This window comes from Lutra lutra, chromosome X, assembly GCF_902655055.1.
Source record: "Lutra lutra chromosome X, mLutLut1.2, whole genome shotgun sequence".
Classification (NCBI taxonomy): domain Eukaryota; kingdom Metazoa; phylum Chordata; class Mammalia; order Carnivora; family Mustelidae; genus Lutra; species Lutra lutra.
In genome coordinates, this window is record NC_062296.1 from 21206366 (window position 1) to 21222360 (window position 15995).

General features: G+C 44.1%; 1 protein-coding gene across 4 annotated transcripts in view; it reads right to left on the reverse strand.

The window, feature by feature from the left end:
- Window positions 1-3999: 3999 nt before the first annotated feature.
- Window positions 4000-15995, reverse strand: part of OCRL (OCRL inositol polyphosphate-5-phosphatase) — a 54133-nt gene continuing 42137 nt past the window's right edge. For 3 of the 4 annotated variants that reach the window (XM_047716021.1, XM_047716019.1, XM_047716018.1), the window contains exons 19-24: window positions 12890-12913; window positions 10415-10531; window positions 9431-9515; window positions 8471-8598; window positions 6624-6735; window positions 4000-6443 (exon numbers count right to left, since the gene is read on the reverse strand). In XM_047716021.1, the coding sequence (XP_047571977.1) occupies window positions 6322-6443; window positions 6624-6735; window positions 8471-8598; window positions 9431-9515; window positions 10415-10531; window positions 12890-12913 (588 nt within the window). In that variant the 3' untranslated portion in view covers window positions 4000-6321. The remainder of the gene's footprint in view (window positions 6444-6623; window positions 6736-8470; window positions 8599-9430; window positions 9516-10414; window positions 10532-12889; window positions 12914-15995) is intronic. The other variant, XM_047716020.1, reaches the window with a different exon arrangement.

The window sequence follows — 15995 nt, forward strand, 5'->3', positions numbered from 1 at the left end:
GCGCCTGGCACATATGAGGCCTCAATAAATACTTAAGGAATGCTTAAGGAATACTTGAAGATGCAAGGCAGGGGGTGGGGTGGGGTGGCGGTGGTGAATGATGGGAACAAGTCCAGTGAGAGTGGGAAGAGATGGACTCAACGCACAGTGACAAGAGTTAGCCTAGGCAAGAAGGAAGACCACTTACTTCTGACACGGGTGGGAAGGGAGAAGGATGAGGAAAAGCTGTGACATTTTGATTTGCAGAGCAAGACTTTGAGGGTTGCTTTGGCTAACCACTTTGACATTTTCACAAAGTAAAGGGTGTGGCCACCTACTGAGAGCGGAAGGGCTGAGGAAGAGGTCTGGGCCTTGAGGCCCGTGGAAGTTTTGGAGTGATTATACTAGCTGCTGTTTATTTAGCACTTGCACAGAAGGCACTGTTCCCGGCCCTTGAAATGTACTAGCTGATACCATCTCATGATGATCCTATGAGGAAAGGTACTATTATTACTTTAAGATGGGGGTAACTGGGGTGCCTGGGTGGCTCAGTTGGTTAAGCATCTGACTCTTGATTTCAGCTCAGGTTGTGATCTCAGGCTTGTGAGATCAAACCCTCCGCTGGGCTCCATGCTTAGCACAGGGTCTGCTTGGGATTCTCTCTCTCCCTCTGTCCTTTCCACCAACCCCCGCTTAAACAAACAAACAAACAAACAAACAAAATGTGGTAACTGAGGCCTAGAGAGGTCAATATACTTTTGCGCAACTTTGGACACCTAGCAGTGGCACAGCTAGGATTTGAATCCAGGCAATCTGATTGTTGGAGCCTATGCAAAGAACCACAGCAATTTCCTGTCTCTCAGTCCCTGAGGCGCAAGTCTATGAAGGGTCCTCAAGAGAGGAAGAGGAAGACTGTGGAACGAATGATATATGTAGGCCTACAGCTATGCCAGGAAGCCCAGGAATGGAGGTGCTGGGGGTGGTGATGACTTTGTTAGGCTTGGCAAAGTTGGAAGCCGAGCTACTCTGTTTTTTTTTTTTTTTTTTTTGGTTCCTGGGCTCAGTTCAAGTCAGTCTTCCGTAAGCATGAGCCCCCCCTTTTTTAAAAACTATTTTATTTATTTGTCAGAGAGAGAGAGCGCGCACACACAAGCAGGCAGAGTGGCAGAGAGAGAAGGCTTCCCGCTGAGCAAGGAGCCCAATGTGGGACTCAATCCCAGGACCCTGCGATCATGACTTGAGCCGAAGCCAGATGCTTCACTGACTGAGCCACCCATGTGTCCCAAGGAAGCTTAGCTATTCTTAAGTGCCCAAGAGAGGTGGTTTCTGGGTAGAGGAAAGCAGCACATGCAGAGGCCCTGAGGTGGCAAAGAGCTTAGCTAACTGGGAGGAGTGAAAGGACAGTGTCAGAGTATAGTGTTGGGGGCAGGGGAACGTTACTGGTGAGCATTCAAACATTCTAAGATATGGTGTAGGCACTGGTATTTTTTAAAACCCTGGGTTATGTGCCCAGGGTTAAGAACCACTGATTTAGACCAGTTTCCACGTAATACTCATTTGGGGCCCACACTTGGAGAAACATGCTCTAGATGACTCTAGTGAGTAGCCAGGGTTGAGAACCACTCATCTATACTGAAGATGGGGAAGTGAAAGGCACAAAACCACGGCTTCAAAGTGTGATTGAAGAAAAGGCAAGCCCCTCTTGTCTACCTGGGGGCCTGGGGGATAGGAGTAGCTCCCACAGGACAGACAAGGGAGAAGGTTAAGTAGCATTGGCTGGGTAAGAATCAATTCAGGTAGGAGCAGCAAAAGTGGAAACTGGAGGGAGGATTTATCTACAAAGCAGAGAAAGAAGGGCCAGGAACCAGGCACCCAGGGCAGGGCGGAGCAGGATAGGAAAAAGCAAAAGGAGGTACCTGGGGGGATGGGCAGACTGCAAGTGTGGTTCCTGAGGCTCAACAACAGCCAGGTATCACATACCAGTGATGGCCGCTCGTTATGTGTCCTTTAATTTACACCTCAGCCCTACTTCCCAAACGTGCAGGAGAAGGCTGAAATATGGGAGTATAGACGGTGGCACTGTGGTGTGTCTGTGGTGGAGGGGGAGGGCAGCGGAGTAGGCTGAGCATGGGGTCTTTTATCTAGTTGACAGGATTAACGTCAAATGAAAAGACAGAAAGCCTTTGGCAGCTGCGAGACAATCAGTGAAATACACAGGAGAGCTAAGGGGCGCAGGGCAGAGGCTAAGAGCTACACAGCACCGACTACATACAGGGCCTGCCACGTCATTTCTTTTTCATTTAATAATGCAGGGCCTGGTAGGCCATGGGAAGTTTGGAGTTTCTTCTAAATGCACTGGGAACTCACTAAGGAGTTTTGAAGAGGGAAGTGAGGAGATGTAGTTAAGTCATCAAAACAAGTGCTAGGGGGGTGCCTGGGTGGCTCAGTGGGTTAAGCCTCTGCCTTCAGCTCAGGTCATGATCTCAGGGTCCTGGGATCGAGGCCCACATCGGGCTCTCTGCTCGGCTTCTCCCTTCTCTCTGCCTGCCTCTCTGTCTACTTGTGATCTCTCTCTCAGTCAAATAAATAAATAAAAATTAAAAAAAGAAATTAAAAAAAAAAAAACAAGTGCTAGGCCTGTTCCATTTTATAGGCCAGGAAACTACAGGCTAGCCAGTCTAGGGTCACACATGAGGAGGAAGTGGCAGAATCCAGAGCGAAGATCAAACCTCTCTGAGATGAATGGTGGCAAAATGTTAACAGGTGGTGAGTTAAGGGTATAGGGTGTTCACTGTATCCTTTTGACTTTTCTGTATGTTTGAAAGATTTTGTAATAAAACGTTGGAAGAAAGAACTAGGTCTAACACCAAAGTTTAAACTCTTTTTTCCCACTCTGGCATGCTGTCACTAACCTAAGTGACCTTGAGTCCCTCCCTATCCCTTCTAAGCCTGAGTCTGCCTGTGGGAACAATGAGATTGAGTTAGATCACTAAGGTTCTCTCTCCCTAACACTTGGTGATCCCACTCTGGCTGTGTGTAGCTGTTAATTATTAGGCTACACCAAGAGCCAGGTCATCCACTTGCCCGGTGGTCTGAAAGACCCAGTGGTTCTCCTGTAACAGCAGCCAGGGTTGCAGTTTGTCACCTCTGGAAAGGTCGTCACTGAGGCTGCTCTGCCAACATTGCCTGCTGCTGTGTAAAAAATGCTGGATGTCCGTTGTCTCTGTCTGCTGGGGAGAAATCTCTCTCAAAAGGAAACACCTTCCTCTGCCAAGGCTTCGGGTGGGGCTAAAAAAACTGTTTATGACAACACTGAATCAGCACATTCATCAGGGTCAAGCTCATAGTCAGACGGAACTGGAAGAGGGCCCTGGTTGCAAAGAAAGCTCTAGCTGAGGCCTCTGGTCTGAAAGGGAAGAGAACCAGAATGGAGATCGGCAGGGGAATAAAAGGCACCAGGCTCAAATTAGGGGTTTCCTCTTAAATGTTCAGATTAGAGCCCCCCCCAAAAGAACTAAATTTATGGACTTTGTCCCCCCAAGAGGTAATAAAGGTTCAAAACTGATTTTCAAAGTTGCAAAATGAATCCTGTGAAAACAGGCTCTTTGTAGGGAATGTCTAAACTGCTGAGGCTATGTTGGCAAGGACACTGGGTTCTCCTAAAATATGTATGTTGGGGTTTGTTGGATTTCTGGGGGTGGGATGATCATGAATCTGACCCAGGGTGACATTTACATGCATAAAGAATCAACATCTTTTTTTCCTAACAGTGTTATTTTGTTGCCTGAATCCCCAGGGTTAAGATAAGATACTGGGCTGGCCTCTGGAAGCACTGTGACTTCTTTCTTAGCCTCTGAAAATACGTGGCTGCTTCTCCCATCCAAGGGCAAATATACTGAGATTTCTTGTATTTCCCTGTAAGGAAATGACACAACAGTCATAGCTGTGAGGACCGTAGTCAAGTGGGACCCAGTGACCTAAGCCTCCCTCCTCAGTTCTTCCTTATCAAGATCACACTGATTTTTCACACAACATATATTTATTCAGAAAAAAAATTTGCAATAAATTATAATAAAAAAAGATGACACAAAATACAGAATACCACTAGCAGCTTTGCTTAGTGACCAAGACATTTCTGGGAAATATAAGAATTACAGAGTAAGAATCAGAAAACAGTGAAAGGGAAACTAATGCAATGTCACCATGTGGGTTCGAACCATTTCTTCCCTAAAACAATACAGATGCAGAGTTCTTCTCTACCAGCTGGATCTGAACTCCTTACTTCAGAGGAGCTATGAAATAAATAACGCATTAGAGTTACTTAGGAATTAGAGGTTGGCTGCTGGAGTAGGCACAGTAGGGGAGCAGATTTCTTACACCTACTCTATTTCTGTCTCCCCTGCCTAGAGATTGTCTCAAACCCTTAATGCTGTATACATCCCAGGGCCAGAGCTGGAAAAACACAGAGGCGGTAAACAAATTTAGTGTATTTGCCTCATGAACAAAGAGCTAGGACGCTGCAAACAGTCCCCACCAACCATATCCTTGACCCAAAGATCCCAGGTTGGCAATACACTAGACAATGTGCCCAGGACAGGCATTTCCCTGTCTTTGCGTTACGACCTTGCCCCAGCTTCTATAATCTGCCTCTCCCATGATCACTTTCTGGCCTAGTGGAGATGACAAAAGCATTCTGCTCACAATCTTCCATTAATGAAATTCTGACCTATCAGATCTGCAGCTATTTGGCACCAGGAACTTGACTCCTAGTTTCATAACTCCAAATCAGGAAAGGGTTTAACCAGTATATCACAGGATACATACCTTTTCTTCCCCTACAGAACTCAACTTACGAGAGATGGGGGGAACTGAAGAAGCATTCAGCAGTGTTGTTTCCCCTGGCTCTCTCCTTCAGTGTGCTAAAAGAGTCAAGAGTCAATGCCCAAGACCAGACACAGAGCCCGTACATTAGGCTCCTTGGCTTTAATGTTAACAGTCAAGAATGAGTTGATTCAGGGTGGTTTTAATGAAAGACATCCAGGAAGAAGCCAACTGCATCAGGCAGTTCTGCAGTAAGTGGCTGGTAGCTGGTTTGCCAATCATCACAGAATAATTTAAAAAAAAAAATGCTGCCCCACAGAGCTTGAGTAAACGAAAAGCTCAGAAGGTTGCCTTGGGTGGGAGAGAAAGGGGCTTCGTTGGGCTCACTGCACAGTCTCTTTTACGTAACACTGGATAAGGAGCCATGGGGAGCTGGTCATAGAGCCCAGAGCCAACCCTGGTGAGGGAGGGGGCAACAGCTGCCCCCTAGTATTTCAGGAGACCAGAGAGGGGTTCTAAGGATTATTCACAATATCCTGCTGGGGGAAGGAGCAGTATCGCCAGAGAGGCCCACCTGAGGTCCAGACTGCCTTTTTGACTGTGATGCAAGCATTGCTCTGGAGGTGGATTTCTAAGTGAGGAATGGGTCCCCCAGACAACCAGTATTAGTTCTCATGTAAAATTTGATTAAGAACAGAAAGGGATGGTAGAAAGTAGGATCTGTCAAACACGAGTATTTTCACTTCTGAAATGCTCAAAGTGCTTCCACTCTGACTGTGATTCTCTCACATCAATGGGATGTCATCTCTAGTAGTCCCTAAACTTCTGCTAGGAAATGTGGTCTGGGACAAGAGAATACGGTTCCACTCAGTGAAGATCCATGAAAAGGCCAATGTTATAGACATACAGATGCCACTGTAGTAGAAATGCACAAATGCATGTCACAACCACATGTAGATGGTTAATTCACCGTTGGGGACATTCGAGGAGTCACTAGCTTCACTCAGACTTCCTTTGACGTAATAGAACTAGTGGAGTGGAGTGCAAAGGGGTGATATGGGAGGGGGTTGGGCAAAAGTGCTTTAGACGAAGGACTGCAAACGAGTCTGAGCTACGCACGTAGTGCTTGTAGACCTAGAACAGGAACATCTCAGAATCTAGGCCTAGGGCGCTAAGGACAATCATGATAGCTGGGCAGGAGGGCAACAAACACATCCCCAGGTAAAGGAGTGTAAATACAGATCTCTTTGCCTTATAAAGAGAGAACACAAAAACACCAAAATATGGTACCTTTGGCTTGGCAATATAAGTCTAAAAGTATTTTGCTGTGTAGGATATGGTAAGGGAGCGATTAGGCAACTCTCTTCCTCTTGCACTAGAAACAACCTTTTCATGCCAACAGGCTCAAAATTCTGCAACAGACCCTTCCTGTGGCATGACTTTTCAAATCATTCTGAAATACTTGGTGCCCAAGATCTTCCACCTCTAGAATCTCAGAGAGTACTAAGAGGAAAAGGCTTATTAGTCTTCATCGCTTTCAAGAAATACCAGAAGGAACTGGATAGCACGTTGACGGTCACTTGGAGTCTGTCTTGCCATAAGGTTGGGTGGAGGCCTCAGGAGAAGACTAGTGAAGAGAGTGGCTAGAGGGTGAGAGAAAGGAAAGGGGAAAAATCTTTGTTAGACACAACCTAAGCAAAGCCTCAGGGACGGGAACTGGGGGACCAGGGGATGAGGGCAGTGGGCCATGTGCCTGGATGTGAAAGCTTTCCCAACAAGCCCACCCTCCTGCTCATGTTGCTATTTTCATGAAGTACTCTTACCGATCATGTTTTCGCTGACGTTGTTGTATTTAGAGAATTTTAAGAGTTCTCGAAGGAATGCCATCAAGTAATGGAAAACATTTCTATGGCATCTTGGAAGCTGGGAAATCACCTGTTTTTAAAAAGAGGAGGGCGGACAGTGGGGAGAACAAGTGAAAGAAAGTAGTAAGAAGAGCTTATAGCTGCCACAGTAGTTTATAATCCAACCCATACAGGATCCCATTCATTTGTCACAACTCTCTTTTATTTCCTCATGACTACCAGAGTACCTGCCAAATGAAAACTTCCAAGTCAGAATGGTCATACTGTTTGGTCTCTGTACACTCAATGACCAGGCCACAGTCACATGTGTGTTATGGTCATCACACATTCACACATATACACCACCTCACAAGCAGGTTAGTATTAATCTGGTCTTTTCCATCTCCTCAGACAAGTAGCCACGGCATCTGCCAAGCTCAATGGTTTTCTCTGTAATGTCATTTAGCATGGATGGGAGCTCCTCTCAATATTCATTAGTCTGATTGAATGGTATTCTCAGCCACTGTGCATCAAAATTATTTCAAGACTGAGGGGCGCCTGGATGGCTCAATGGGTTAACCCTCTGCCTTCGGCTCAGGTCATGATTTCAGGGTCCTGGAATCGAGCCCCACATTGGACTCTCTGCTCAGCAGGGAGCCTGCTTCTCTGCTCTCTCTCTGCCTGCCTCTCTGCCTGTTGCTATCTCTCTCTCTCTCTCTCTCAAATAAATAAATAAAATCTTTAAAAAGGGGGGTGCCTGGGTGGCTCAGTGGGTTAAAGCCTCTGTCTTCGGCTCGGGCCATAATCCCAGGGTCCTAGGATTGAGCCCTGTGTCGGGCTTTCTGCTCAGTGGGGAGCCTGCTTCCTCCTCTCTCTTTCTCTCTGCCTGCCTCTCTGCCTACTTGTGGTCTCTGTCTGTCAAATAAATAAATAAAATCTTTTAAAAAAAATCTTTAAAAAATTATTTCAAGACTGAAAACAAACACCAAGAAGGGGCAGCTGGCTGGCTCAGTCAGTGGAGCATGCGACTCTTGATCTTGGGGTTTGTGGGTTCGAGCCCCACACTGGATGTAGACATTACTTTAAAAAATCTTAAAGAAAATATTTTATTCATGTATTTGTCAGAGAGAGAGAGAGGGAACACAAGCAGGGAGAGCAGCAGGCAGAGGGAGAAGCAGGCTCCCTGCTGAACAGGGAGACTGATACAGGACTTGATCCCAGGACCCTGGGATCATGACTGGGCTGAAGGCAGGCACTTAAGCAACTGAGCCTTTTAGGTGTCCCTAAAAACAGAATCTTAAAAGAAAAAAAAAAAACACCAGGGGGGCTCCGGGGTAGCTCAGTTGGTTACGTGTCTGCCTTCAGCTCAGGTCATGATCTCAGGGTCTTGGGATCAAGCCCCGTGGCAGGCTTACCACTCAGCAGGGAGTCTGCTTCTCTCTCTCCCTCTGCCCTGCCCCCTCGCTTGTACCCTCTCAAATAAATGAATAAAATCTTAAAAAAAAAAAAAAACACCATGAAGACAAAAAGGAGAAAGGCTCACAAATGTCACAGATCCTTCCTGGTAATGTCAGCCAGAATTCCACATATGATCAGCTTCACCAATTCAATGCCAGAGTAGAGGTATCTGCCCTACTCAATAAGCCAGCTAAAAAAGTGTGGCAAATATAACGGGAAATAACACAACCTAAAATTTAAGAGTTCTAACTCTCAATGTTGGTGTCCTACCATGAGTGACAGATTCAAACCCATCCTACCATATCTAAAAATTGATTTCTCTATGGGGGCATTTGCCCCAGATATATCCTTAGAGCAGTAAAACTCACCTGTCGGCAGTTCTGGGGATCCTGAGCAGAGTCAAGGCATCGCTGATACAGCTCATAACAGATGACAGGCTCTGGCAGGGCTTCCAGGAAAATGAGCAGTGCTTCAGCCACAGAGTGATTACTGCCAGCTGGATTAACTTAAGTCAAGGGAAAGGGGCTCCAGGAAAACGTCCACACACAGACCCGATTTGCTTTCTTCCTCCAGCTCCCTCAGGGACATTTCCTTCCTATTATTCAGGGCACACTGATCCTAATTGGGATTTGATATTTTATTGGTCCAGGTATGCTGCAGGTGAGTTGTTACAGAATTGACCAAAGACTCTTGGGAGGTTTGGCTCAACTCGAGTCAGGGGAATATGGCATGCAGAATGACATTTACACTGGATCAGTCCTTGAAACTAGTCACCAATGTTTCCCATCCTCTTCCATGTCCTAGTGACAACAATGTGGTGGCAGGAGTGATCAAGGGCCTGAAGCAGAACAGTACCAGTGCTGTGGGTCCTGTGTTCCATGTTTATTAAAAGTCATTGTTACCTACCCCTTGATTCCTTTCAGTAAGAGTCTGAGACAAGAGAGAAGTCAAAAGTTCCTGAAAGGAATTGAAAAACAACTGCAGAGTCAATGGTTACCTTATAGTAAAAGGCAGTTCCAAAGAAAGTAAAGATGGAAACACAAAACTCAAATGCAGGTGGGAAGGAGAGTTTGGTCAAAAATTCTTCATCCTGGGGCACCTGGGTGGCTCAGTGGGTTAAGCCGCTGCCTTCGGCTCAGGTCATGATCTCAGAGTCCTGGGATCGAGCCCCGCATCGGGCTCTCTGCTCAGCAGGGAGCCTGCTTCCTCCTCTCTCTCTGCCTGCCTCTCTGACTGCTTGTGATCTCTCTGTCAAATAAATAAATAAAATCTTTAAAAAAAAAAAAAATTCTTCATCCTATTTCCTAAGCCTTTGTCCAAAAGGATACGGATTGTCTCGGGAATGCTAGTATCCAGACAATCAATGATCTGCTGTAACTCCTCCTGCATTCCAGGGGTTTGGAACAGGTCCTCCTACAGAGAGGTCACAATGAATGGAACAAGGCAAGATAATCAGCCCTAAGTTTCTGAAGACACCCAGGGATCAAGAGAGTGGCAGGATGCAGATGGAAGGGTAACATGCGCACTCATGATTAGGAACAGAGGTGTGATAATGGCATCTTTTCCATTTATCATCTGCATAATCCACACGAAATTTTGTTTCAAACCAGAAAATGATCTTCAAAGGTTTTAGCCTGTACTTGAGATGGAAGAGGACTAGATGCCTAGAGTGGGAGATGAGGTGTCCCCACTTCTAGCTTCCTGACAAGTAGAAGGCAGAGTCCAAAGAGCTGAACCACATTCAGATACTGATACTAGGGAATGCTAGGGCAGGGGTAAATGGCATGCCCATACCAAGCCTTGCCTTTGAGTTCTATTACTCTTCGGTAGGTAAGAAAACATTTTCCTTCAATTTAGTCCCAAGAAATTTCTCTATCTGGGGGGTTGGGTTGGAGGTAGCTAGCATTTTAAATGGGATTAAGAAAAGAAAACCAAATTAAAGAAATGGGCTTGAAGTTTGCTTTGGACTTTAAAATCTGCAATGCCTATGTGAGACTGGAAGCAGGCCTTACAGACTGAGGTACACAGTGGTCCAGGGAAAAGTCTGTGTAGCCAGTAGACAGGCGTGCTTGGTTTGGGCCTGGCTCCACCATTACACTTATGCTGTGGTCTTAGTTGAATCACTTAGTTTGCAGGCTTCAAGTCTCATATCTGTAAATAAGGATACTTCCATCTGCCCAGATGACCCAATAGCGCTGCTCTGTGAATGTAGCTTGGAAAAGTTACAAGCCCTATTCTGAAATGAGGTATTATCATTTCCTACCAGATTCACACACCTTCCAAAGTTGCAGGGCAGGCCCACAGTCACTTACCTGGTGACAGGCATATTTGAATAAGTGATCTACCAGAAGCCAGATCTCCTTGGGGACCTGAAGGGGTCTCTCGCTGGCACCTTCATCCAAGGGAACCATCTGCAGAAGGGATTTCTCCTAATAGATGAAAAAGGAGATTCAAAGAGGTCTCAGTAAAAACTTGTGTAACTTATCTCCTTCATATTCTGCTTATGTAGGTACAATGTGATCTTCATAAGATTTTTTGTTTTTTTTTCTTCCTGGGGACACCCCTGGTCAGAAGGCACTCGATACAGAATCCCACAGTTAAAGGATTTCCTTCCTCTTCTAGATGCTTAATAGTGAAGCATTCCATTTGGGTTTATTATGTTCATCACATGAGCGCTGGGTGCACTGTGTACTGTAAACCCTCTCAGGGGTGACACGAAGAATGAGCACTGCAGCAGTACCGGCACAGCGGAGTGCACAGGCTGCCCGAGACCTAGGGACCGTTCCAGCACGGCAGCCTATACAGTCCTCGGAGAGGGCAAGTTTTTGTTGACCTACGATTCTCTCAGGTCTTACCACAAATATTACAGTTTTCATTGCTGATTTAAATGAGGCTCTCTGGTCCTCAGAAATTAAAGACAATTCTCCACATTACACCTACATTCATGAATATTTCAGGCTCAATGGAAGGTCTAATCTTAAGGCACTAAAACTCATAACCCTTAAGATCCAAAAATAGTAAACCAAATACAGCACACCAAGAGCCAGAAATACTGTGAACAGTTCAGGGTCTGAGTCCAGAAGTTATTCTTTTTATTAAAAACTCAGCAGAGATTTCTCCAGTCTGTGACCTTTTTAACGTATCCTTCTAATTTCTTAGATTCTCCTGAAGAAATCTAAGAGAAAAACCCCAAAGTGACAACTAAATCTGAACTTGTAAATGGCTGGGGAAATAAACTCAATTATCATATGTTTATATAGTCAAATAGAAATTACATTAAAAAGTGTCTGCAACAGATTAAAAGTCATATGAAAGCAGCCTTCAGAAAAATCCTAGTGGAGAAAATGGTGACCATTTTTTGGGATCTTCTCCCCCTTTCTCCAACTCTGGCGTAAGTTTATACATTGTGTACTTTCAAGTTTAGGAAACTCTGTATATTCTATCCTCAACCCCCAACCACGTTGCCTTATGGAAAAAAAAAAGAAGTGTTTCACTACTTCCAGAGACTGTGTATACTAGAGCAGAGCTGAGGGCTCTGCTTAACATTATGTTCTTCAATAAGCACTGGTGACCTTTTAAAGCTGCTGTACCTTTCTAAGAGAATGAGGAAGAGAAAAGAGCATGACAGTCCGCTGCTGTTTAAAATCTAATTTCTTCACATTCATTTTGCTTCCTTTCTTTTTTCCCCTGGGATTCTATCACTTGATATTCATGTTCCATGTAGCTGCCAGAATTTCTACCAGTGGCTCATCCACTAACTTCTTTCTGGTTGCTAGTATTAAATCCAGGCAGACACATGGTGTCTGAACCAAAGCACTGTCCATAATGCACTCTGCTCATTTTCTGAACCAAATGCAACACATGTATAGATTTAGCAGATGCCTCCAAACTTACCATATATAAGTTATTCAGTACTGATTCATGTACTTTTTAAAATTCAACATCCAACTGACGCTTTTCTTGTACTAAGGCATTAAGGCAATACAAGGCAATTTCATCTCACTGTCTGAGATGAAAAGACATTATGGCCTGCTATTAACAAGGAAGAGCTGGAAAGCAGAACCGCCTCAATCCTTAGCAGTTTAAAAAGGTTAATAAAATGTCAGTAGGTTATATACATCATTCACTATGCATTTTCAAACTCATGTGTGATAATACGAAATGTCATATTTGTGTCTCTAAAGTCTAGAGAAAGATCATGCACAAGAACTAATTAAGAAAGTATTATTTCTTGTGCATGATCTTTCTCTAGACTTTAGAGACACAAATCTTTCTTAAAAGTCCACAAATTATCCTGAATTCTAATTTTCAAAGGGAAATCAGGCACACTTTGTTTTCTTTCAATGAGACACATGTGGTGCCTGATAAGCCCACAGTTTGAAACCATAGTGCTAAAAACTAAGGCAGAAAACAGTACACCACCCCCATTATCAAAATGCATTAAACTCCACCAAATGGGGATATCACATTAGATACTATGTGACAGTGCTTTAAGAATGTTTTTCAAGCCCACGTTTCTCTACTCGATAGGCCTGTATGGAGCCAGACACCCTCCAGCCTGAACACGGGAGGTGGCCCAGCACTGCACTATTGCTTTACTAGCTTCCTTCACTAGGTATTCAGGAGACCTGGGTTCCAGTCCCCTTTGCCCAACACCCCTGATGTCAGGAACAGTAGGACTTCAGTGAGTGTTTCAACCTTCCTGGGCCTTGGTTGTCTTGTCTAGGGACAACAGTTAACTGTTAATCAAGCACAGGAAACACATAACCACCAATGGATTGCATTACCTTTTCTAGGAAGCTGTCTTCTTCCTGAGAGCAGAGCAGGAAAAGAAAGTCATTGACACTCAGAAAATTATTTGAATTAATTTACAGAATTAGAAACAGATCAGTATTACTAGAACTCACTAGCTTACTAGATACATACACTTTAAACACCTTTAAATTTTTCAAATAAATCATTATTGTTGAAAATGGAACATGTTCTCATATGTAAAAGTTCTCTATTATACATATTAAATTTTCATGCAGTTTATTGAGATTATCACTCAAGAAACATACATGTGCAGTCCTAGACTTTTGTGTCCCTTGGCAGCTGCCAGCTGACCTGGCCAAATGCCCAGTGGTGGCTCCTTTCCACATGCTGCTTGGAGCCAGGCCCTGCTGCTACACAGTGCAGCTTCTTACCTCGTCCTAATGCTACCCGAAGGACGAATGGGAGTCCAACAGTGGCCATTCAGAGGGAGACAATCGGCTTCTCTCCTCTCTACTGCCATTCCTCTCACCTTAGTTGGTCCCCTAAGCAGTATTCCACACTCCTAGCCCCATACCTACTCCCCTCTTCAAAGGACCCGAGAATCCCCAAATATGGAGGCCCATCTGAATTGTAAATTCATTTCATTTCAGACTTTGTGGACCACAAGACCCATCATTAACCCCTATCATGTTTTCTTATAATGTATAAGACAAAAAAGAAGCAAAGGAAAGGGAAGAAGGCACCTTTTTAATGGTCTCTGTCTTTTGTGCTCTTATTACAATCCAGTAACGAGCACTACAACAATAACTACTGCCACCATTTAGTGGGCACTGCCTAACGTGCTCATGTACAGTGTCATTTAGTCTGCACAATGTGCAAAGTAAGTATTATTCCCATTTTATAGATGAGTAGGCTGAGGCTCTGAGAGGTTAAATTATTGCCCAAGGTCATACTACTAGGTATTAAGTGGCAGTATCAGGATTAGAACTCAGGTCCGATGGACTCTATAATCATTACCACCATGGTCTCCTACACAACTCAAAAAGTACAATTTGGCTGCTTCCTAGGCAGAGAGGCAGGGGAAAGCTGTGAAAAGGACAGTGAGAAACAAAGCACCATGGTTAGCGGAGAGAGCACTGGCACTGGTGGTAGACAGTCCTGGGTTCAAATCTTTATTCTGCCCCCAATTAATTTTGTACAGACATTAGGCAAGTTACTCAACGTTGTAAAGCCTCAGTTTCCTCATCTCCAAAACAGAGAGAATAATATGTCCTTTGTAGGGTCAAGGAGGCAGCCTAAAATCCAGGCATGGTAAGGCAGTGGAGTGCAGTGTATGAGCACTTCCCAGCCACTGCCAATTGGAATCCTCCCAATTCTGCCATAGGCCACCAAGAACCTGAGTATAAAACACATTTCTCAGGTCTGACAGTAAAAGAAGAAGTCCTGATCTTACTATGAAAGATGTGCAGGAGGCTGGAGGCGGGAGAGTATGTGTTCCCTGTTCCAAATAGCAATGTTAAGTGCATTTCCCCCAAATGACTGTTATAGATATGGTGGGTAGATATTTTAGTATTATTAGATACATTATGAATTAAACAGGCTCTTGTAGGTTTACCTATACTTCTAAATACCACATATGAGATTAAAAATAATCAGAGTAATATTGCTTCATAAAATATATGATATTTATAGTATTCTAATTACAATATTTTTTAATTTAAAAGTTAAATTCTGAGTGCCAAATATCCAATTTAACACAATTTTGGAGAACAACCTTTTTAAAAAATTTAGGACTATTTATTAAGAAATTGTAAAACCTGCCTAACAGACTTCTCTATTTTTCCTCCCATGAATACATGCCACATGACATGTTGAGTAAAACTAGGCAGCTTTCATATACTAACCTGTTAAATCAGGCCCTCAAAGAGGTTTTCTTCAAGCAGTGACCATCTACTAGTGCAATGCATGTCTTTGGGGAGTGGTGGTGGGGGCGGGGGAGGATGAAAAATGAGGCTATATAGAAGAAAACGATATAGTCCCTGACTTGGGTTTGCAATTGAGTTGGGGTAAGAAGTCCCAGAATTTATAGCCTGATATTATAATTCACAAATATGGGTTCTCAATAAACGGTTAATAGGAAAAACAAACAAAACAGGGGTTCAAAGGAAGGAGATAGCTTTCAGATGGGGTGATCAGGGGACTTTTTACAATGGAGATGGGACCTAACTAGCCCTTAAAAGATTCATAGGATTTTAAAGAGTGCAGGCGGGGTTGGGACACTACAAGTGGAAGAGGCAAAGATAAACACAGGTTCAGAGAAGGTAAATCCCAAGGTGAAAGTAGGGAAAAGTCGGTCATCTGTTCTGCAGGAAGCATGGGGGGGGGATGCTGAGAAAAGTAGTGGGAAATAAATATGAAAAGCAATGTTGAAGTCAGACTTTGGGGGAACTTGAATGACAGGTAAAGCAATATGGATTATATTTAGCAGGCATAAGCAAGCTGCTGACTACCTTTAAGGAAGTCATAGGCCCCAAAGCTGTATTACAGGAAGATCAGTCTGACAGCCCTGAATAGGAAAAATGAAAGGGTAGTGATAGGGGCAAAGGGAATTGGTTTTGTTGTTATTTTTTAAAGACAGAGTGAGAGAGAACACACAAGCAGGGGGAGCAGCAGGCAGAGGGAGAAGCAGGCTCCTGCTGAGCAGGGAGCCCAATGCAGGACTAGATCCCAGGACCCTGGCATCAAAGATCTGAGCTGAAGGCAGCCGCTCAACCAATAGAGCCACCTGGACGTCCCAAGGCAAAGGAAATTCTTAAAAGGCTATCAAGGTAGGTAAAAAAGAAGTAAACACTTTAACAATGGGAAAATAATATATTTTTTAAATGAATGGATTAAAGAGAAAATTCTGAAAGAAGAATCAAAAGGACTTTGATTAGCTACTGGTGGAAAAGCAGCACATTTACACTGAGAGTTTACTTCTCTGGCTATAGGCATAGAGTAGATGTAAATAACATTTATCTTAACACTAGGATTGATTCTGAAAATACAAACACCACTTAGCCTCCACTCATAAACAGCACACTCCTAAGGTAGTCCTAAGGTTGCTGATAATCACTTGGTTCAACTGACCTGCCCACT